Here is a 22,572-nt window from a genome sequence, read left to right on the forward strand (position 1 = left end):
ATTGGGATTTGATTATCTCCTTGGCATTTCTTCCTTGACTGTGTTTGATTCCTGTTCCATCTAGGAGTCTGCTCATTATAGCTCCCTTTCGGGTTGCTTAGATCCTTAAGTGTTTGGGTCTGTGCACCTGCTCGATTTCTCTCCCTAGAATTTGGTTCTTGGCATATCTGGTGATCTGGTCAATGTCCCTCCTCTGCCCTCTTGGGAGTGGTTCAGTCTTAGTACATTGGGTATTTAGAGGTCTAGTCACCTTCTGTTCTTTTTTAGGAATGATATAATCTTGGTGTGTTGGGTATCTTGGAGTCTACCGTTGAGAATGGTCAGGGCTATTTGGGAGCACGGTCTCAAGGGCAGGAAACTTCCACCATACTGAATCTAAGAGATGGGGGGGAGGTGAGGTGCACTCCATCTTTACGTTCAACTCACTTTTTCAGAACGGTGGTTGATGTGGCCCGAAAGAGCCTAATTGCTCGTGTGGAAGAGCTGACAGCCGAGAGGGAGGGCCTGAGGCGGGAAGTGGAAGCTCTGCAGCAGAACCTGGGACGCGGACAGACGAAAATCCGGGAGACGGAGCATGAGGTGCAGAGGTAACAGGGCGGAAGCGAGAAGCTCAGCCTCCTTTCTCTGTCTCTTTATTAACCAACCTTGAATTTCCTGAAGCAAAGACGGCTCCTGAATATGGACTGACCGACATCCAACCACTCGATGCTCTTTCAGTCCATTGTGCAAGGTTGAGGGGAAGAAATCTCTATAGCATTCACTAACATTGCAACCCAAGAATTATTTCCATGATTATCATTTTTCTTTTCTATTTATTTATTTATATTATTTTCAATTAAAATGATAACAGTTGTTATTCTAACTATGTCCACAGTTCTCCAAACATAATTCAGGCAACATAATTTTGCTGAACATGGTAACAATTAGCAAATAAAAATATCCCTCCCCTGACACCACCCATGCCATACCATCCCAGTACAATGGATAGACTCCTCTCCGTAAACTGTACATAACAGATCATTTAATCCAGACCTCACCTTCTTTGCGAGTGGTCTCTCCGAGTCTTGTAGAGTTACACCCACAGTATCTCAGATCATTTAGAATGAAATCAAGCTTGCTCCTCTACATGGGGACTGGGTAAAAACACAGACCTCGCAGATCTTAACCGCATGCCCATAAAAATCTGCTCACCTCGGGGATGATAGGGATCCCTGAGATCTGCGGGAGTTAAAACGAGGATCTCTGTGGGGTCCGCGTTTTACCCCCCCTCCCGATCCCAACCACAAAGGGAAAAGAAATCAGCAAGTGTAAAAGTTAAAACACGGAACTAAAAGCGCATGACCTTTGAAAGAAAGCGGCCGTGGTATGGTGTCCTTAGGGTTCCTCATTTTTTTTTAACTCCCATGGTCCTCCCGGATCTCGCTCACTCTACGGATCCTTTTTTTTTAATTTTTTTTATTTGATATACTCCAATTTTTTTTTTAAATTCTTTATTTATTTTACATCTTACAACAAGTGTATCATAAAATAACATTTAAACATACAATATCACTTGATTCTAGAGCCTTGTGTTATCTCCCGTGAACCTCATAGATCTGTTGGAGGAGGTAAGATGAAGATACATGGGGTGAGTAGGATACGTGAGGTTCTTGGGAGTTAAAACAAGGATCTTTGCAGACCCCATGCTAAGGCTGTGAGGTCCGTCAGAGATAAACTGAAATTACAAACTGCATTTGTCCAAACTGAGGTGAGCAGAGTTTTAAAGGCGCGCGTGTAAGATCCGTGGGGTCCGTGTTTTACCGAGTCCCCTCCACACGGCCGTCAACTTAGACATCGGGTAAATATAGTCAACATTGGCAAGGACCTCACTGACTGGAGATGTGTCCACGCAGCCGCCAAAATTAATTTCCATGAGTAATGTTTATGGTTTGGTAAAATAATGTTAACACACCCTCCAAAACCCTTTCAGACAAATTCACCAAATGTGTCGGAAAGTCCTCCCTCTCCCCAAATCCCCGCAAACATAGCTCATCACCCCATCCATATATTTGTAAAAGACACGCAGGAATAATAATAATAATAACTTTATTCTTCTATACGAGACTTCTAGGCGGTTCACATCGAAGAGAGCTGGACAGTCAGCGAGTTACAATTATTAAGAATTTCAGACTTATACACAGGAGTGGACATATTTGAAATAATAGTGTTTGGTGTAGATACTTTTTAGGTGATATTTCTGTCGAATAAGGCAGTTTTTATGGCTTTTCTAAAGGCATTATAGGTCAGTCTAGCTCCATTAATGTAGTTGTCTAGCCAGTGTTGTTGTTTATTTGCTTGGTACATAAAAGTTCTATCCAGAAAGGTTTTGTATTTACAGCCGGTAATGCTTGGGTATGCAGGAGTATTATGTAACTGTTTCCTACAAGATCATGAGCTCTGGAGACGTTTAATAAATACTAGCTGATGACCCGGCGTTGCACGGGTATTTAATTATAGCAATAACACTGTAAATGGATTCAAATAAAGATACTTTATAGTGGTGGATGAAATTATTTTTTTACAGCTTTATAAAAAGTACAATATTCAAATTATAATGTGAAATATTTGACAAAATGAATACAATACAACTAACACAAAACTTGATTAGAAACAACATTTTTAGTTTCACCTCCAGGAGCAAGAACATATAAATTCTTGGGTGAAGAGACCCCCAGAACATATCAACCCAGGTAGTGAGGGATCCATACCAAGGTTCGTTCAAATCGGTCAAGCCGTTTTTGAATTACTGTGAGAATGGCAGCTTTTTACATTTTTTCCATTGACATGAATGGGTGAAATCTGATTTTCTGTTTGTAGCTCCGCCCACGTGTGCAGGTGGGCCGCGAGACCCCCAGAACATATCACCCCAGGTAGTGAGGGATCTGCATACCAAGTTTCGTTCAAATCGGTCAAGCCGTTTTTGAATTACTGTGAGAATGGCAGCTTTTTACATTTTTTCCATTGACATGAATGGTTGAAATCTGATGTTATGTTTGTAGCTCCGCCCACGTGTGCAGGTGGGCCGCGAGACCCCCAGAACATATCACTCCAGGTAGTGAGGGATCTGCATACCAAGTTTCGTTCAAATCGGTCAAGCCGTTTTTGCGTGATCGCGGCACATACACACACACATACATACATACCTCCGATTTTATATATATAGATTGACGTTTTCTCATCCGTTTTTCTTTTCTAAAACATGTTTAAAATGTTTCATCTAGGCTGCATCAGGAATTGGAGGAAGCCAGAAAACAGAGCAGAGAAGACTCAGAGGTATGTTGCGATCAGAAAGAGCGTGCCGTGCCGATGCAGATAAAGATGTGCTGTGGACGGGGTGGGGGGAGGGGGAGAGAGGGCTGGGAATGAGGGTCTTGACGTATAATAGCACAGTGGAGGGCTCTAGGGTGAGTATGAGGAAAGTGAGGGATATGTTTTCATGATTACCCCTTTCGCCTCTATGTTTTCTCGTCAGGCTGACACTCCGGCGGCTCAACGCCGGCGCTTCACGAGGGCTGAGATGGCGCGGGTGCTGATGGAGCGCAATCAGTACAAAGAGAGGCTAATGGAGCTGCAAGAGGCCATTCGCCGGACGGAACTGCTCCGGTACGTCACAGGATAGGATGAGGGGTACCAGATTACTAGGGTTTATAGCTTTGGAAGACGAGGTAGCTCTGAGTTCTGTACAAAAAGGCAGAGGACTACCACTCCCAGCATGCAGCGGGGGCCAAAGAGTCCAAGAGAGGTTATGTCTGCACGGCAGCTTGTCTGTGTCCCACCTTTCTTACTTTTGTCTGACTGCAAATTGAAACTTCCAGAGATTTATTTGGTTTTTGCTTATTTCGCAGGGTTTCAAAGGATGTTCAGAACGCACAGATTAGACGGTCCTCCTTCTGGAAAATGTATGTGGGACTGTAACGCCCTTAACTTCTTCCAGTGTCACTTATAATGCCTCCTGCTGGGAGAGGCTGGGGCCGCAGGAGTTAGGCGCTCCCCTGCACCCAGCACTATTGAATCATTCCCTAGAGCACCTCCTGCTGGGAGAGGCTGTTACTGCAGGAGCTGTGACTTCCTCCAGGTATTGCTTGCATCATTTCCTATGGAAACGCTCAATCGCTGTGCTGTTCTTTTCTCTTTCTCCGCTGTAGCTTTGACCGTTTGTTCAGTTCTGATGCGGGAGAGAGGTCCTCGGGTTCCCCACCCCAGCTGCACGCGCTTCACTCTCTTTCCACTGTGACCTATCCAAATCCAACAGGAACTGGGGGCATCTCATCGCGGGACGCCTCTCAGGCAGAGTAAGTGAGATGAGAGCCAGGGGGAGCCACACCATGAGCTCTGTCTCTGAGACATAGTCCAGCAGATAACTGTGTTTGGACTAAGGGTATCTTTAAATAACTCAATGTGTCTTTGACAAGCTTTTCAGTTATCCTGTCTTATTTAAACAATATAAAAACACATGGAGGTTTCACCAGGCTGTTTGTATTTGTCAGTGGAGCAGTGTAATGGTAAGAACAACAGGCTGGGATTGGGGAAGGGCCAGGTTCAAATCTCACCTCAGGCAAGCCTCAGGAGAAAAGCAATGGCCAATTACAAGGGGGACCCTCAGTGTGTGGTCACTGCTCAAGAGCGCCACTGGATCTGGCATGTGTCGATATACCCCAGTGAAGGAGGGTTGGGAGGGGGGCGAGACAGCCAACATGGAGTGCTCCAGTTCACACACATAGTACAGAACAGGTCTCCTTTACGCAGGGCTCAGGCTCATACCTCAAGCACAGAGCAGGTCTCCTTTACCCAGCGCTGTGTTCAGGATCACACCTCATGAACACGGCCAGTCCTCCTTTAGCCAGCACTCAGATCACATCACAAGTGGCTACAACCTCAGCACCCTGAGGTTGTGGGTTCAAGCCCCACGCTGCTCCTTGTGACCTTGGGCAGGTCACTTAATCCTCCACTGCCCCAGGTACATTAGATTGATTGTGGGCCCACAAGGACAAATAGGGGAAAATGCTTGAGTAGCTGAATGTAAGCCACTTAGACAATCTCCATTGATAGGTAATATATAAATAAATAATCTATTGGTTAATACAGCAAGCTGAGAATCAGGGATCCCACTGCTATCTTGTGAGATAAGGCAAGTCACTTAACTCTTTACTGCCCCAGGTACAAACAAATTATGAGGCCTCCGGGTACAGGGAAATACCTAAGTGTATCTGATTGTAACTCACTATATCCAAATCTCCTTTACTGAGACCTGCCCTGTGCTAAGTGTGTAATCTGGAGCACTCTATAAAGGAGACCTGCTCTGTGTTGAAGTATGATCCTCAGCCCTGTGTAAAGGAGACCTGCCCTGTGTTTGAGGTGTGATCCCGAGCGCTGCGTAAAGGAGACCTGCCCTATGCTTCGTGTGTGTTCCTATGTTCTGTGTAAAGGAGACCTGCTCTGTGCTTGAGGTGTGTTTCTGAGCGCTGTGAAATGGAGACCTGCCCTGTGCACAGGTTATAATCCTGCATGTTGTAGAAAGGAGATCTATCTTTTCCTTGGATCCTATCTGTGCATGAAGGAGACCTGCCTTCTGACCACGCTGTAACCGCATGCTCTCTCTCTCTTCCTCCATTCCCACAGCGGGGACATCGCCTCAGTGTCTGCGCGGCAGCAGAAGAGGGAGCAGTACCGCCAGATCCGAGCACACATCTGGAATGAACATGGACGGGAACAGCTGCACGGCTGGAGTTACCCACCAGCGTTAGCCAGAAAGGTGGGAGGGGGAGGGGAGTTGAGGAGAGATGGAACCGGGCAATTTAAGTTAAACCTTTTTGCAAAACAGAGCGAGTTTTCCCAAGTCACCCGGCTGCAGCTTTGTGAGCAAAGAGGGCCGAAGGCTTTAAGCCTTTATTCCAGCTTTTCAATTGATGGCTTGTACAGAGTGCATAAAATCTACCGTATATCATCATAACGGATAAAACAGAGAGAACGATGAACCCTGTGGTAAGAGCAATAATGCAGCGCTGCTTTCTTCATTCCAGGAGGTCCAGGGAGGCATCGGGGAGGCTGAGAGGATCGGGGGGCGGATCCCTGCGCTGGTTCAGCTGCGTCTGCTCGATCAGAAGGACCCCAGCACCAAGGTGACTATGGAGCTTACACAGAATTCTCTGTGTATCACCTCTCTTCCTAGCTTCATTTTTCTCTCTCTGTCTCTCCTTTCCTTACATCTTACTCTTCTATTTCTCATCCTCATTCTGTTTCTTTCATCTTTGTTTCTGGTCCTTTGTCTTGGGTTTGATTCGTTTAAAGTGTCCTATTTCAGCCTTACTTTTTCTTGTTTTTTTGTCACTCTTCTACCTTTCTCCTTCTCTGGTTTCCTCTCTTTATTTATTTATTTTGTTATTTCTGCGGTTTTGATGTATTTCAGCTCTGGTGTGCTACTGGAATGTGCAGCATGGATCCAGAACGAGATGCCAGGAAACAGGTAAAGCTCTGAACTCTAGCTGCTATTTGTTCTGTGGCCACCGGGTGGAACACCTGACCCGAGGGAGTTCGGTGCAGGGAAGCATAGAGGATGTGAACATGCAATATGGGGTGACAAGTACTGCTCTTCGTGTTGTCTCCGAGAGTTGTGTGTGAGAGTTTGAACGTGTTTGCTGGGATCTGGGCCTGCTTGCCCTCAACAATTCCATTGACACGTCTCCCCCTTTGTCTTGGCAGGCCAAACCCTCCCCTAGCTTAGTCTGGATCTGCTCCCGAACTCATTCTGTCAGCGAGGTGATGGTGATCGACGCCAGTCGCTCCAATCATGTTGTGGACCAGTTTGTGATCCCCAACTCCCACATTCTGTGCGTCAGCAGCATGCCTGGTGAGCATGAGCAGTGAGGGGAATACTGATCTGTCATTATAAAAACAACCGTGTCTGCAATGGCTTTGTGACAACGAGATCACATATGACAGCTTGCTGATTAGAAATTTTTATTCGTATAGAGGTATACTGCAGAGGGAAACTGGAATCTGAAGCACAACAGGCCAGTGATGTTTGCTTCAAATGCGGACTGGCTTGCTGATTGTGGGGATTTCTCTGACAAATATTTCTCTAGGTCTTTTTTCACTAACTTGTTCTTTATTCACTTGGAGCCAGTCCAGAGGAAGGCTACTAAAATGGTTGGTGGGCGTATGGGAAAAGGGGGATACAATAGAGACATTTAAATCTCAAAAATATACTCAATGTTATTAACCTAGTGGTGAAGATACCCACTGAAGCACATTTCCTAATAGTGGAGAAAAAGCCTCAACTGCATTTAAAAATGCTTTCAATATCCGATGGCAACCCAGCGGGTTATTTTGCTGTGGTCGATGCACAGCTTGTACTTTGATGAATGAAAGAGATCAGATATGTATCCCAGGACGACCAGCATGGACGATGAAGTGTGCTGCCACCTTATTTGAAAATGAATAAAGATTTACCAAAAAAAAAAAAAAAAAAAAGGTGTTAACTTGGATAAAAGTGATAGGACCTGAGCAGCCACATAGGAACAATTGTGTTACAGTGGGGTGTTTTTTTTTTTTGTTTTTTTTTTTAATCTTTATTGATTTTCAAACTTTGACAGTGCAATACAATTAATTGAACATAAAATACTGCATAAAACACACTATTAATTACACAAGTAATACATAAAACAATCATTTCTCTCACCCTCCTCCCAATTATTAATACAATAAGACATATTATTTGACTTCAATATTATAATTAAGTCATTTTAATCCTCAAAATACACTTCCCTCCCCCCACCCACCCACCCTGGATGTGTAAGGAAATCTAAGAAAAGGAGACATACGTGACCATTATTGCGATGTAGCAAATGTCGTCAATGAGCTCCACACTTTATTAAATGAATTACTAACCCCCAAACCTTCCGCATTCATTCTCTGATATTTATATGTGGTACACACGAATTGTGTTACAGGGTTAACATTTGTGCTTTTCTTGACAGGCTACAGACTGGACTTGGGAGATGTCCCAGAGGCTGACCAGGAGGGTGTGGCGGCTGCAGTCTCAGCCACATCGAGCTGCCTAGTGACAGTGTGGTTTGGGACCCAGGAAGGCAGGTAAATGGAGTCGTAAGGCAAAAGTTACTAGATAAATGTACATGTAAAAAAATGGGAATATTCTATGTTCTTGGTTTAGTTTTTTTGCCACAATTTTCTGTCTGTAGTAGGAGTTTTGCAGACTGGGGGGGGGGGTGTTTTTCCTTGATAAGGACAACTAGTATGGGGATGGGGTATAGTGTAACCTCCCTCCTAGCAGTGAAGATGGAATAATTTTCACCTCTACAACTTGGAAATTCCTTTAAAAAAAGAACCTTAAATCTCCAGAGAAGTTAGACAGTTTGCCTTATTGAGATACTGTCATTCATTTGTTTGATTTCTGTTCTGCGTTATCTATAAAATCTAAGCCCCTCCCTTTTTACAAAGTTACACAGCAACGGCCCCAAAGCCCTTTCAAATCCCTATGAGCTTTGGGGCAGTTACTACAATGGCCCACGCTAAATGGCTTCATAAAAGAGGCCCTAAGTGGGTTAAAATCAAACGTACACAAATTAAACCCATGTGGGAAAAAGAAAATTAATGAAAACAAACACATAAAAACCTCCATGTCAGAGTGCAGAATTCAGCCTCAAATCAAGGGATGCACTACCCTGTAGAATGTGTTATCTCTAACCCTCTGATTTAAATGCAACAATCACCGTCTATCTTTGTCCTTCCCTGAGAGACTGATGCAGAAAGCAACCGTGGGCTTATCGGCAGGGTTACTGAAGGTTTTACGATCCAAGGAATAAAGAGAGAACTTTTGCATGGTTGTTAACTAGTGCGGAAGAAGATGTAACTACAAATAGTATTAAAATGTACAGTGTGCCGATGAGGTAATTTAGGTATTCCATTGTATGCGGTTAGCTTAGCCGGGTTTAAAAAAGTTTTAGATAATTTCCTACAAGAGAAGTCAATAGGCCATTATTGAGATGGCTTAGGGAAATCAACTGCTTATTCTTAGGATATGTTCTTATGTAATAAAAAAATCATGCCCTTTTTAATGCACGCACATCCGCTGAAACTCAGGGGCGGGAAATTTCATGGCGACACCAGGAAGTATTTCTTCACAGAGAGAGTGGTTGACCATTCTAACAAGCTCCCAGAGCAGGTGATCATGGCCAACAGCGTGCCTGATTTCAAGAATAAGTGGGATGGCCACATCGGATCTCTACGAGGGAAGTGTAAAGTATCGCCACCTGAGTGTGATCTCTAGGAGGGTAGTTAGGGAGGGTTAATAGAGTGGGCAGACTTGATGGGCTATAGCCCTTTTCTGCCGTCATTTTCTATGTTTCTATGTAATGTGAGAATTTTTGAGTGAGTGTCTGGGAAGGTTTTGCAGAGAAGATTTCTTGTCAGTCCTTCACATTTAAATGCTGGTTATGTCTCGTTATGCATGTGGAAGGAAGCCCATGGAAATTTTAAAGACAGACAACATGTTTCAAACACGTGCACGTGTCCAAACAAAGCTGAAAGTGAAAGCACACATCTGCGCCTGTTCTTCTGCACCTGCTTTTAAGTTCTGAATGTCGACAACTGGCTACGCCTTAGCTGGCTTCACATAGGGCTACCAGACGTCCGGAAAAACCCGAACATGTCCTCTTTTTAGAGGACCGTCCAGGTGCCTGGAGGGATTTCTAAAACCCGGCAGTTTGTCCAGGTTTTGGAAGTCCCCAAACTCAAGGCCATCTCTGGATGTCCTCTGCTCATGTGTGGACATCGATGCGGTGACATCACTTGCATGCATGTATCCGTGTGAAGTCATCATGTTGATGTCTGCCCATGTGCAGAGGACATCCAGAGACGGCCCCGAGCTCGGGGATGGAGGAAGGGCTGAGGTCAGAGAGGGATGGGGCTGGGGGGTGGAACGGTGCAGGGCCAGGTGCCCTCCTTTTTTAAGGAGAAAATCTGGTAACCCTAAAGAATATCCGGGAATGACAGCGGTCATATCCGGCTGGATATGATCCCGTAGTAGATCGGGTCTTCCAGTAACCCTCCCCTCACTTTCTTCGTTTCTCCTTCAGGTTGTACATCCACCCCGCTGTATCCGACTGGAGAAAATGTGTGCGGACAGCACAGCTGAAGGACGCCATTCACAGCCTTGTGTGAGTACCATCAGCTTGGCTCTCCCTCACCTAAAGACAGCCTAGCTACCCAAAGACTATAGCGGGCATTAGAGGTTGGAGAATTGGGGTTCCAGAGTGTTCGCTGGTTCTAGGTCCTTCCTCTAGAAAAGAACACAGGACCAGAGATTGGGGTTTACATCATAGGGAACTTGATAGACAAACAGAACGGCTGTTGATGGGAATGATTAAGACTGGTGAGCAGAGAATAAGGAGTGTGGGCAGACACCCAATTTAATTTTGGACAGGTCTGAATCCAGCATGGGTAGGCACGACAACCTCAGCCCCCGCTTCTCACCTCACCTGGCATCCCTAACTCCCCCTAGGCAATTGGGAGGTCACTTAATTCCTCTCCCCAGACACCCCCCCAGTACCTTTAAATACATTAGGTTTGCACCAGCAGCTTTTCATTCCCCATGTTTGCACCGTCTCTGAGTCTTTCCTCTTACACAACTTCCTGGTCCCCCAAACAGGATATTCAGTGGGAAGGGGGAATGCGTTGCTGCTTATTGAATCCTCTAGTTCTTTGCTGGCAAAAGTACGGTGGGAGGGATCGGAGGAGAGGAAGAAATACCAGGTGCCAACTGCGTCTATAAACTAGACCTGTGATTAATGCCTACATTTAGGTGAGAGCTTACCCTTCACAAGGAGACAGGGGTGCTGAACCTCTTAGAGAAACGTCCATCAGAGAAGGGAGAGAGAGCTGGGCAAGTATCTTTAGGACTGGTGGTATGTTCTGCGGTCCATTGAGCCCAGCATCTTGTCTCTGAGAGTAGCTGGTCCAGATCACCTGGCAGATCATGCTAGCAAAGTTCATTCCATGCTACTCAAAACCTCACTGATTCTTGTGGTCTTGAGGGACCTCCCTTATGTTTGTTCTTGTGGCCTTGAGGGTCTTCAATTTTCTTAGCTCATGTAGTCAGATGGACCTTCCTTTGGCCTTGAATGATTTCCATTCCCTTATTTCATGTACCTTCTCCCTTCCCTGAGCTCATGTGAAGCTCAACAGCCTTGTAAGCTGGATAGATGGAGTAGTCTCTCTATATTAATGTTTCTTCTCTGCAGTCACACCAGAGACCGGGCCATTGCTGCTCTGGGCGACGGGACCTTGGCGATCTTCCATCGCAATGCAAGTAGGTGTGAGCCTTCCAGTGGGATCGATCCCACACAATCCATTCTCAAGCGTGTCTTCCTCTGCGTCCTTTGATTTATTCATCTTGGTGATCTACTCCGCTTCTCATCTTCTCGACTTTCTGCTACCTTGTCCCCTCCCTCATAGGCCGGCAGTGGGACTTGGAGGCCCCCCGAGTGGTGGAGCTCGGAAGACCCCCTCAATCGATACGATGTGCTGTAACTGTTGGGGACAAGGTGTGGTGTGGATACAGAAACCGGATTTATGTAGTGGATCCATGCATGGCCAAGATTGAGGTAAGGCAGTATATGGAGTTGGAGTGAGGGAGAAAACCTGTTGAGATCAAGCAGGCTACTAACATTTTAGAGTTCCGGAAGGGTGTAAAGCCATTTTTATTTGAGAAAAGAGAATTTATAAACATTTTTATTTATTTTATTTAGTATGGTCATTATTTTTTGATTCTGTTGTGATATTGAAGAGAGAATGTTTGTTTTAATTTTATTAGGTTGTGTTCTTGTGGCCTTGAGGGTCTTCAATTTTCTTGTGGTAGGATGGACCTTCTTTGGCCTTGAAGGATTTCCATTCCCTTGTTTCCTGTACCTTCTGTAATAGTATTTAATTGCATGCATTGTTTTGGATTTTATTATGTACGTTTTTTGTAATCCCAAATTACTTTGCAACAAAGAGGAACTGGAGTCAATGAAGACACTCAAATATTCACAAAAACCTCCAGTGGTTAATATGCTGAATACTTTACCTAAACTTCACCTTACCATAATTGAAAAGGTAGATACTGGCTAAGGGAAAAGGCTTCAGAAACCACGGGGTGCTAATGCTGAGAGGGAGAGGGAGATAAAAATATCGTCTCTCCCTCACGCTTCGATCGTCAGCCAAAAACCCTTGTTACTCTAATATGTTCGTAACGATCGTATTGAGTATTGTAACAATCTCTACTGGACCAAAAAGCTGAACTTAACTTTCAAAAGGCTTCAATATCGCCGATCTCTTCAGATACTTGATGTTTTGGCTGATGATCGATGCATGAGGGAGAGCCGATATTTTTATCTCCCTCTCCCTCTCAGCATTAGCACCCCGTGGCTTCTGAAGTCTTTTCCCTTAGCCAGTATCTACCTTTTGAGTTATGGTAAGGTGAAATTTAGGGAAAATATTCAGCATATTAACCACTGGAGGTTTTAGTGAATATTTGAGTGTTTTTTGTAGCAGAACTATGGGCTATAAGTATTTTAAAAATAACTAAATTAATTAAAATAACAGAGTTGAGAATGAAGCCGAAAAACACGAGACAGCTACTATCTCGCGTAGTCACAGGATCCATTGTCTTCTTTTCTCACCCTAATGTAGAAATGGTTTGAGGCGACCTTGCATCCTGAGAGGCAGGTACGGCATATGGCAGCAGCCGGGGACGGTGTGTGGGCATCGGCGCGTCTGGACGCCACCTTACGCCTCTTCCATGCACAGACAGGGCAGATACTGCAGAAGCTTCCACTGGAACCCCTCGTGCAGAGAATGCTGGGTATTTATTGATTTGCTCAGCCCCTCCCCCCCCTTTTACAAACGAGTGGATGTGGCTATTAGCACAGGCTGGTGTGTTGAATGCTCAGCGCTGTTCTATGAGTGTGGGGAACAACGGCAAAGCATTCGGCGTGCCGACCTGCGCTAAAAGCCACTTTTGCGGTTTTGTAAAAGGGTGTGTGTGTGTGTGTTGGATGGGGGGGGGGTCAATTCTTTAGCCTGTTCTAAAAGAGCCCAGAGCGGGTTACAAATCCACACACATAATATAAATCAACAGCAGAATAATCTAAACACTCTTGCCCAAATTGAAATTAGCTTCCGCAGTTATAGAATATTTAAAACCCATTCAAGTGTCAATTTAAAAATCAAAAGCCACATTTGCAGACTTAAAAAAAAATAAAAAAAATTGAAAGATAAGTTTTTCACAGCTCTCCTGAAACTCAACATCCCTTCCAATGATTTAACAATCGGCCAATTCCAGACTTCGTTCCTTTCATCTGGCTGCCCCCTATGCCTTGGAATAAATTACCCAAGTTTGTCCGCCAAGCCCCTTCCCTTCCCTTGTTTAAAAGCAGACTGAAAACCCACTTTTTTGATATAGTCTTCAATCCTTAACCCCGCTCCACTGCCCTCCAACCCAGCCAGCTGAATCCATGACATCCTGTTTGTCTGTTTAGATTGTAAGCTCTTTCGAGCAGGGACTGTTTTCTTCTTTGTGACTCTGTACAGCGCTGTACATCTGGTAGTAGATGGGATTTGATTCCACTGTTTGGGCATGAAATGAGAATAAACTCACCTACGAGCATTTTCTAAATGAAGGGATCGTCCTGAAGGCATACACAGCCGTCTCTCTCCTTGTGGCCTTAAAGACCGTCCAGGAACATAAATTGATCATTTCTTTAACATATAATCTGGAACCCATATTATGAAAGATTTTAAAACCCAAAACCAGGGCCTTAAAGATACAACATCTTCCAATAGGCAACCAATGAACAGAGGCCAATGCTGGAGAGACAGGGTCGTGTGAGGTCTCTCCACCAGGGGGCAGAATAGAGGGTAAGCATGCAGTTTCTCCACCAGGGGGCAGGGCTCCCGTTGGGATACAGAATGCTTGTGCAGTGTAGGTCTCTAAATCAGAAAACGCATTTGCCCGTTCTTCTATTTTATTTTTACAAATATGTTGAGTTAAGAAATGCCACCCCACCAGCTCTGCTTTCAATCCCCACAAGAGTTGTACTGAGAGTCATGTCCTTTTCTCCTCTCTCCTTACAGGCTGTAGCACTTTTGGGGCTCCCTTCACCCATGTCTCAGCACTGGAGGTGCAGTGTAACAGGTTGTGGATCGGAACCATGGGTGGTACCGTCCTCTCCATCCCTTTCTCTGCTGGTGAGCTCCTCCCTTCCACATTTCCAGTCTATAAGTGATCCTTCCTTCTCCCAGCTCAAACTCTCTTATTTTCCGACAGGATTTTCCAACCATTCAAACTCCTTGATGGTCCCGAAAGGCACGCCAAATGATTCTGCGCTGACCTCTCCCACTGTGTCATACTGCGACGTTGACTACGCCCAGATATGCTTCCATGGGCACCGTGACGCTGTCAAGTTCTTTGTCGCCGTCCCAGGTAGAGAAACCATGGCATCTTTGGGCCAAGCGGTAGGAACACTTAGTCCTGCCATGTAGATCCTCCGGTGGGAACACTCAGCCCTCCTGCACACGAATATGATGTACTGCACCAGAGCCTGCTAAACCAGTTCACAGCCTGTCAGGATTTCAGGATGTCCACGATGAATATGCAAAAGATGTATTTGCATACAATGGAAAACAATATGTGGAAATCTGCCTTGTGCATATTCAATTGAAAGCCTGACTGGCTGGGATGTTTTGTATGACTGTGTTTATAAAATTAAAACCAAAAAGAAAGAAAGAATCATGACTGGCTGGGGGGATTCCAAGGACAGATTTGGGACACTCCATATTACCGGGACCCTCAATCCTCTTGCACAGTCCCTGCTGTCCTAGATCTGTCAGTCCCTCTGCTCAGCCTGCGTGTTACAGTTACAGGTGTGAAGGCCTGAAAAAACCAAAACAAAATTAAAAATTGAATACATATAAACCCTGAACCCTATTTTCCCATTTTTTTCTCAAGGCTAACGGTGGAGAAATAGGGAATGTTACATTATACTTCTAGTCTTGAAGGGAAATAGAAGCCAAACAAATATCCTTTTCCACCCCCCCTAAGTTTTCCTGTTCTTTTCTAGAACTTCCAGAGAAAACAAAAAAAACTCTGTGGAGTGACGATGTTCCTAAATGGACTTTATTTGAAAGTGTCAAAGTTCCAAAGGTACACTGAAATCATCCACATAAAATAATTCCATCCACATAAAAGTAAATCATCCACATAAGAGCCTTAAAGGACCTAGTCCGCTAGGGATACAGGACCCAACACGGTCTGCGTTTCAACAAAAAGTCTTCTTCAGGGGTCCCTGGGGGTCCTATAAAGGTGAGTACGTGGGAAACAATTGTGTGGTGAGCCGGAAGTGAGACCCCTGAAGAAGACTTTTTGTCGAAACGCGGATCGTGTTCGGTCCTGTATCCCTAGCGGACTAGGTCCTTTAAGGCTCTTATGTGGATGATTTACTTTTATGTGGATGGAATTATTTTATGTGGATGATTTCAGTGTACCTTTGGAACTTTGACACTTTCAAATAAAGTCCATTTAGGAACATCATCACTCCACAGAGTTTTTTTTGGTTTTCTCTGGATTTTCTTCTTTGTGGATATTTTGGGGTCAATTCCTTTTGTTTTTTGCTTTTCTAGAACTTTCCATCACTCGTTACCGAGATGCATTTGTTTCCCTGAGGTTCCGCTTCGCTTTGAGAATCCCGTAGCTGTGCCGTGTTAGCGTCCGCCTCGAGCGTGACATGTAGCGATTGGCTGCCCGGTTCCTCATCTCTTCATCTCCTTCTCTGCTTTCTGTCTTTTGCCTCCAGGCTGCATCAGTACAGGCTTGTCAGAAGCACGGGAAACGGTGAGCACGCTGGAACATGGCGGTGGCACCCAAGGCACCGTGCTGGTGATGAGTGGGGGCGAAGGTTACATTAACCTCCGGATAGGTGAGTGCGGTACAGCGCCTCCCATTGCCACATGCTGGGTCTCTGAGGGATGCATCTCCCTATCTCTGCTTGACTTTTTCTGTTTTTCTTGTCCCCTCATCCCTCCAGGGGATGACACAGGAGACACAGATGAAGGATTTGGGGACCTGCTTCTCACGAACCCCCGACACCGACGGGCTGAAAGGAGCCATCTCATCGTGTGGCAGGTGCAGACGTGACTTCCGGGAAGGAGAAGGAGGAGTGGAAGAACGGGTATTTGAGCTCAGCTGGGTCTCGTGGCCAGACCTCATAGTGGCGTTGTCGTCCCTTTTCATGCTGGACTCATAAACAAAGTCTCGGACTCACATGAACCAAGTCCTTTCCCAGAAGGGGTGTTTTTTTTTTTCATGTATTTAAGTAAATTAACTGCAGAAATCCTTCCCCTCCACCCCAGCACATCGCACTCAACTGGTTCGTTGGCAGGTGCTGTGCTGGGGTGGATGGTGCTTGTTCAATTAGTGTCTGCTCTCAGGGACGACTTGGAAGGGAATGCACCGTGAATCCCAGGAAATCCCGAAGAGTATGTTAAATCGGACTGGGTTGCAACCCGGAGACAGTGTTATGCTGCACTATGCTGGTGACATCAAAGTGCCTGTTAGTGGTGGAGATCTGGGGGCATCACAGAGCCTAGAGAGATCTAAAACCTTCTGAAAGAAAAAAAAAAAAATTCAACAAACTTACTGAAAAGGGATGAACCTGTGTTAAATTCCAGACCTCAATAAATTGGACATTTTTCTACATGCGTACAGATTACTGGAAAGTTATCTAAGAAACTGGACTGAAGGGATTTGGAACCTGGATTGGCCACTGTGGAAACACCAGAGCCTGCTTGATGGGCATTCGGTCTGTCCCAGTATGGCAGCTCTTTTGTGAGCCAAGAATAGGACAGTCAAGCCACTGTGACATCACTGATGAGGTTGGTTGGCTTGTTTGCATTGGTGGAATGAGGCATTATGACATCACAATCTCAGCTCTGGAATGTTGCTACTCTTTGGGGTTCTGCCGGGTACTGGTAACCTGGATTGACCACTGTGAAAACAGGATTCTGGGCTTGATGGACCAGTGGTCTGACCCAATATAGCTATTCTTGTGTTCTTATGACTGGATATAACTGGACTTACTTTTGGCTACAAGGGGGTGGGGGGGTGGGTGGAGAAATGTATACATGCTGCTGGAGAGGGGAATGTTTTTACTGTTGCACAATCTGCTTTTTCACTGTGCCTTGTATTTTTCCTCCTCCACCGGACAACTTTGCAATAAAACTACCTCTTCTGACACCATCCTGTCCCCCACCTCATCCTTTCTCGGCGGAAGTTGGCTATTGGGGGAGGGGAGCTTGGGAAACTTGCCTTATGTTTCCTAGCCAAATGAAGGTTGCTACCTTAGGTGGTGGCCATTGCCAAAAAGGTCTACTGGTCATTTGTTATGGCTAAAAGAAATGAAAAAAAAGTGCAAAAAAAAATAGCAGCCATCTTTTTTTTGTTGTTGCTTAGAATTTAATTTCCTGCAAACTTTGAATGGAGAATACTGCCCCTTGCCCACCAAATGGTATTATTAAGAAATAAATATGTCCTGTACATCATATTTTCATTCTGGGTGTCACCATCCCTCAAATATAGAGCATGCTGTATAATATGGACTAGTCTCTATAATGTTGTATATAATGGTCAATTTTCAAAACCTTAACTGGGGCCTAAAAAGGCACACAGCTGTCAGGGGGGCGTATTCTGGAAGGGACATTCTGAAGTCTGCAAAGAAGTGCCAGAACTGCATTTCAAGCTGTTCCCTCCCCCCCCCAAAAAAAAAAAAAAAATTACTGTAAACCCTGGTGGTACTGACACTGAGGACAACAGGGGCCAGAATAGACCATATGATGGAGCTTTCATGTTACAATCCCCATACGTGCTAACTCCTCCTTTACCCAACGTATTTAGACCTGCAAATAATGCAAGGAAAAGTCCCTGTGGCCAGATGGTTTCTTAACAGGGAGTGTCCCTATCAAAATCTGCTTGCCAAGTACTTGCAGTGGGAAAGCTGGAAATTATCTTCCCTTTATAATGGGCAATTTTGAAAGCAATTTTCCCGTAAGAACTGGCTTCCTGAAAATTGTCCTTTCACACTTATAGTTGCAGGGGTGCATTTTGGTGGAAAGAAGGAATAATAAAATAAATTGAATTGGCAATCTACAGGTATTATATTCCAAGGGAAAGCAGGTGCACATTTTATTCAAAGTAGAAACATAGAAACATAGAAAAATGACGGCAGATAAGGGCTATAGCCCATCTAGTCTGCCCACTCCACAGACCCACCCTGCTCTGCTCTCCTGGAGATCCCGCTCCTAATGACCCATCCTTAACTCCACCCTCTTAGGGATCCCACATGGGCATCCCATTTACCCTTAAAATCTGGCACGCTGTTGGCCTCGATTCCATGTATCGGAAGCTTGTTCCAATGATCAATTACTCTTTCGGTGAAGAAATACTTTCTGGTGTCATCATGAAATTTCCCGCCCCTGAGTTTAAGCGGATGCCCTCTTGTAGCTGAGGGTCCTTGGAGAAGGAAAATATCTTCTTCCAACTCGATACATCCGGTGATGTATTTAAATGTCTCAATCATGTCTCCCCTCTCCCTACGTTCCTCGAGAGAGTAGAGCCGCAATTTGTTCAGCCTCTCTTTGTATGAGAGATCCTTGAGCCCCGAGACCATCCTGGTGGCCATCCGCTGAACTGACTCTGCTCTTAGCACATTTTTACGGTAATGTGGCCTCCAGAATTGCACACAGTATTCCAGATGTGGTCTTACCATGGTTCTGTATAATGGCATGATGACCTCAGGCTTCTGGCTGACGAAACTTCTGCGGATACAACCTAACATTTGTCTTGCTTTAGATGAAGCCTTCTCCACTTGATTGGCAGCTTTCATATCTGCACTGATGATCACTCCCAAATCTCATTCTGTTACAATCCTAGCTAAGGTCTCACCATTTAAGGTGTAAGTTCTGCACGGATTCCTACTGCCGAGATGCATGACCTTGCATTTCTTGGCGTTGAAGCCCAACTGCCAGGTAGATGACCAACGTTCCAACAAAGACAGGTCATGCGTCATACTATCGTGTAAATCGGAGCCGCTCACTATGTTACATAGTTTGGCGTCGTCGGCGAATAGTGTTATTTTACCTTGAAGCTCCTGAGTCAGGTCCCCTATGAATAAGTTGAAAAGGAGCGGGCCCAAGACTGAGCCCTGCGGTACTCCGCTTGTCACTTCTGACGTTTTAGAGAGGGTACCGTTAACCACCACCCTCTGAAGTCTACCACTTAGCCAATCCTTGACCCATGCAGTTAGCGTTTCTCCCAACCCCATCGATTTCATCTTGCTCAATAGCCTACGGTGAGGGATGCTATTGAAAGCTTTACTGAAGTCTAGGTACACTACGTCTAGAGATTCTCCTAAGTCCAGCTTTCTTGTTACCCAGTCAAAGAAGCTGATGAGATTGGATTGGCAGGACCTACCCTTGGTAAATCCATGTTGACTGGGATCCCGTAGATTCTCCTCATTCAGGATCGTGTCTATTTTACGTTTGATTAGTGTTTCCATGAGTTTACACACTATTGATGTTAGACTCACCGGTCTGTAATTCGCAGCCTCCGCTCTGCAACCTTTTTTTGTGCAGTGGAATGACGTTAGCCGTTTTCCAGTCCATGGGTACTCTCCCTGTACTGAGGGAGAGATTGAAGAGTACGGATAGCGGTTCCGCCAGTACATCACACAACTCCCTGAGTACTCTGGGGTGTAGATTGTCCGGACCCATGGCTTTATTCACCTTGAGTGTTGTCAGTTTGCAGTAGACGTCTCCGGGAGTGAACTCGAAATTCCAAAACGGGTCTTCCGCTCTTTGCTTTGTCTGTAAGTGTGGACCGTGCCCTGGTGCCTCGCTGGTGAAGACTGAGCAGAAGTACTCATTCAGAAGTTCGGCTTTTTCGGAATCTGATTCCACATACTTCCCACACAATCAAGTTTATTTTAAAAAATTTTATACCGCCTAATCAGACTTCTTGGCATGGTATACATCAATAAAAGTAGTATGTAAGGTACATTAAAATTAAGATAAAATAACTAAATTAGTAGGTAAAACATTACTAGGGTAGATTAATACACAAAACAGACTGAGGAGATGTACGTCCACAGAGGGGAAAGGGAGAATGAACTACAATATAGAGCGAAAAGGAACATAATAAGGAAACAGGAGAGGAGGTGAATGTGCATCGTATTGTTCTTATAAGAACAGTTATAGTCCAAAAAGAGCGTCAGTAAAGAGAAATGTTTTTAGTTTTGATTTGGAGAACCAAAAAAAAAGATGAGACAAGGCCTCAGACTACTATGACTAGTTTTGATTTAAAATGGTTTTGTGCTGTTCCTTCACGTAAATAATTTGCTATAGAGTTCCAGAGCGAGGGAGCGGTAACCGTAAAATTATTGGATCGCAAAGTATTGATGTGTTATAGGGAAGGAATAGTGAGAAGATTTGGGGAGACTGAGCGAAGGGACCTGAGTGGAGTGTGAGGAACGAGGAGTCTATTGATAAATTCTGATTGGTTACTGGAACGTGTTTTGACTGTTTATGGAAGAATCCTTGGCTACGAGTACAAATTACCTGTCTAAAAAAAAACCAAAACAGTTTGTAAATATTTTCCTTAACCATAAATGGTTGTTTAAACCCAAGAACCAGGCGTAAAATGTGCTATGAAGTGCCTAGATCCTTTCTCCCCCAAACTAACCATGGCTCTTCTGTTACGGATCATTTCCTGTAGAGTGGCTCTGGATTGTGAAGCCCAGGCTGTGGTTCCCTTCAGGTCACAGAACTATTGTCTGATGAGTTCTCACTGAAAGAAATATGAAAAATGGATTGCCATGCAGGCGTAACTGGCAGGCTTCTGGAGCAGCTTTGTGCGGTGGGGGGTATAAGTTCAGGGCAGGATGAGCGGGTCGCATTCTTTGTTCTGTCGAGGAAATCCCCAGTCTTATTGGCCAGTTTGCTTCAGAGCCACCTGGATTTGGCCTTCACCCTCTCCATGCTGATGGGGGGGGGGGGGGCGGATGACTCTTAGGGAATAAACAGGAAAAGTTCGAACAATGCAGGGCTGGATTAGAAACAGGAAGCGTCCAGGGGTCGGCGGTAGCCCATGGCCGCTCAGCTGTAGAGAGAGGGGAGCATAGCAGTAGGTGAAGAGCTTAGGATTTTATAGGGAGGGAGTTGATACATCATAGCACAGGAGTCTGTCTCACTGTCTGCCACAGAATGAGGAATCAGTGCACAACTGGAATATATCCTGGTTCATGCTATCACTTTTCCCATCCATCTTTCTTCTCCCATCTTGGTCATCTGTAGCCCTCCCTTTTCACTTCTCCTTTCCCTCTTCTTCATCTACCATCCTCCCCGTCTCTCCATCTTTAACTCTCCTTTTCCTAACTCCATTCCTCACCCTCTCCTCTTTTCTCTTGTTCTCCACCCCCATCTTCTTTTCCTATCTCTATCCAAATTTATTCTCTAGCTCCCTCTCTCCCTTTCCCTCTCTTCATCCAAGTTTCTCTTTCACCCTCTCCTCTTTTCTCCTGCTCTTTTCCTCCCTCCCTCTCTTTCTGCTTTCCTTTATGTCTCTTCTTCCCCTCTGCTGGTTTTAAGTAAGGTTTGGACAAGTTCCTGGAGGAAAAGTCCATAGTCTGTTATTGAGAAAGACAAGGGGGAAGCCACTGCTTGCCCTGGATCGGTAGCATGGAATATTGCTACTCCTTGGGTTTTGGCCAGGTACTAGTGACATGGATTGGCCACCGTGAGAACAGGTTACTGGGCTTGATGGACCATCGGTCTGGCCCATTAAGGCTATTCTTATGTTCTTTCTCACATTTCCCATCCTCTTCTCTTTCCTTCTCAACCATTCTTTCTCTTCCCCCTTCGTTTCTGCTCTCTCCTTATCTTTTTATCTTTCTATCTTTCTCTCCACCCATCCTGTCTCCCTTCTCTTTTATTTTCCCTTACTCCTACTCCGCACCCAATATCAACCTGCCTCATTTTTCCTCGCCTAAAAGGGGAAACAGGTGAATGCTGCCACTCTGCCCTCTGCAACAAATCCTGTTCTCTTCCCTTCCTCTTGTTCAGCATTTCAGAGGGAAATTTCAGCCAAATCATGTAAAAACATTTGAAATCTTGTCCTGAGTGCACATTTTCCACTGTCGTTCTGTAGGACGCTGCAACCTTGCAAGGATATTGACTCTGATCCAGGACACCCCTGTGAATTTTGCCAAGAGAGGCTGCATTTCCCAGGGAAACTTCTCCTTAGCCCCAAACCTGCAGGTTTCCCTCTCCCTGCCTCCCTCTCCCTCCTGGTGATTCTGTTCAGATGAAGATGGGGGTGAAATTCATTCTAGGTCACTCTCCACCTTCCTCTCCAACTGTTGGGTGGCCAGAGGAAATGGGAAGGAAGTGATTGCATACATCCTATATAGGGAGGCGAGGAGAAAGCCAGGC

The 22,572-nt window shown here is 45.1% G+C and overlaps 1 protein-coding gene across 5 annotated transcripts in view; it reads left to right on the forward strand.

Annotated features, from left to right (window-relative positions):
- LOC117367885 (C-Jun-amino-terminal kinase-interacting protein 4-like) overlaps positions 1 to 16,781 on the forward strand; it is a 33,260-nt gene extending 16,479 nt beyond the window's left edge. For all 5 annotated transcript variants that reach the window (XM_033960946.1, XM_033960948.1, XM_033960944.1 and 2 more), the window contains 18 exons: positions 435 to 587; positions 3,261 to 3,312; positions 3,512 to 3,642; positions 3,885 to 3,938; positions 4,185 to 4,331; positions 5,659 to 5,791; positions 6,060 to 6,158; positions 6,446 to 6,502; positions 6,739 to 6,886; positions 8,016 to 8,130; positions 10,134 to 10,214; positions 11,298 to 11,365; positions 11,512 to 11,660; positions 12,727 to 12,898; positions 14,170 to 14,283; positions 14,363 to 14,518; positions 15,888 to 16,010; positions 16,119 to 16,781. In XM_033960946.1, the coding sequence (XP_033816837.1) occupies positions 435 to 587; positions 3,261 to 3,312; positions 3,512 to 3,642; positions 3,885 to 3,938; positions 4,185 to 4,331; positions 5,659 to 5,791; positions 6,060 to 6,158; positions 6,446 to 6,502; positions 6,739 to 6,886; positions 8,016 to 8,130; positions 10,134 to 10,214; positions 11,298 to 11,365; positions 11,512 to 11,660; positions 12,727 to 12,898; positions 14,170 to 14,283; positions 14,363 to 14,518; positions 15,888 to 16,010; positions 16,119 to 16,228 (2,062 nt within the window). In that variant the 3' untranslated portion in view covers positions 16,229 to 16,781. The remainder of the gene's footprint in view (positions 1 to 434; positions 588 to 3,260; positions 3,313 to 3,511; positions 3,643 to 3,884; positions 3,939 to 4,184; positions 4,332 to 5,658; positions 5,792 to 6,059; positions 6,159 to 6,445; positions 6,503 to 6,738; positions 6,887 to 8,015; positions 8,131 to 10,133; positions 10,215 to 11,297; positions 11,366 to 11,511; positions 11,661 to 12,726; positions 12,899 to 14,169; positions 14,284 to 14,362; positions 14,519 to 15,887; positions 16,011 to 16,118) is intronic.
- Positions 16,782 to 22,572: the final 5,791 nt, after the last annotated feature.

This window comes from Geotrypetes seraphini, chromosome 10, assembly GCF_902459505.1.
Source record: "Geotrypetes seraphini chromosome 10, aGeoSer1.1, whole genome shotgun sequence".
In the NCBI taxonomy this organism is placed as follows: Eukaryota; Metazoa; Chordata; class Amphibia; order Gymnophiona; family Dermophiidae; genus Geotrypetes; species Geotrypetes seraphini.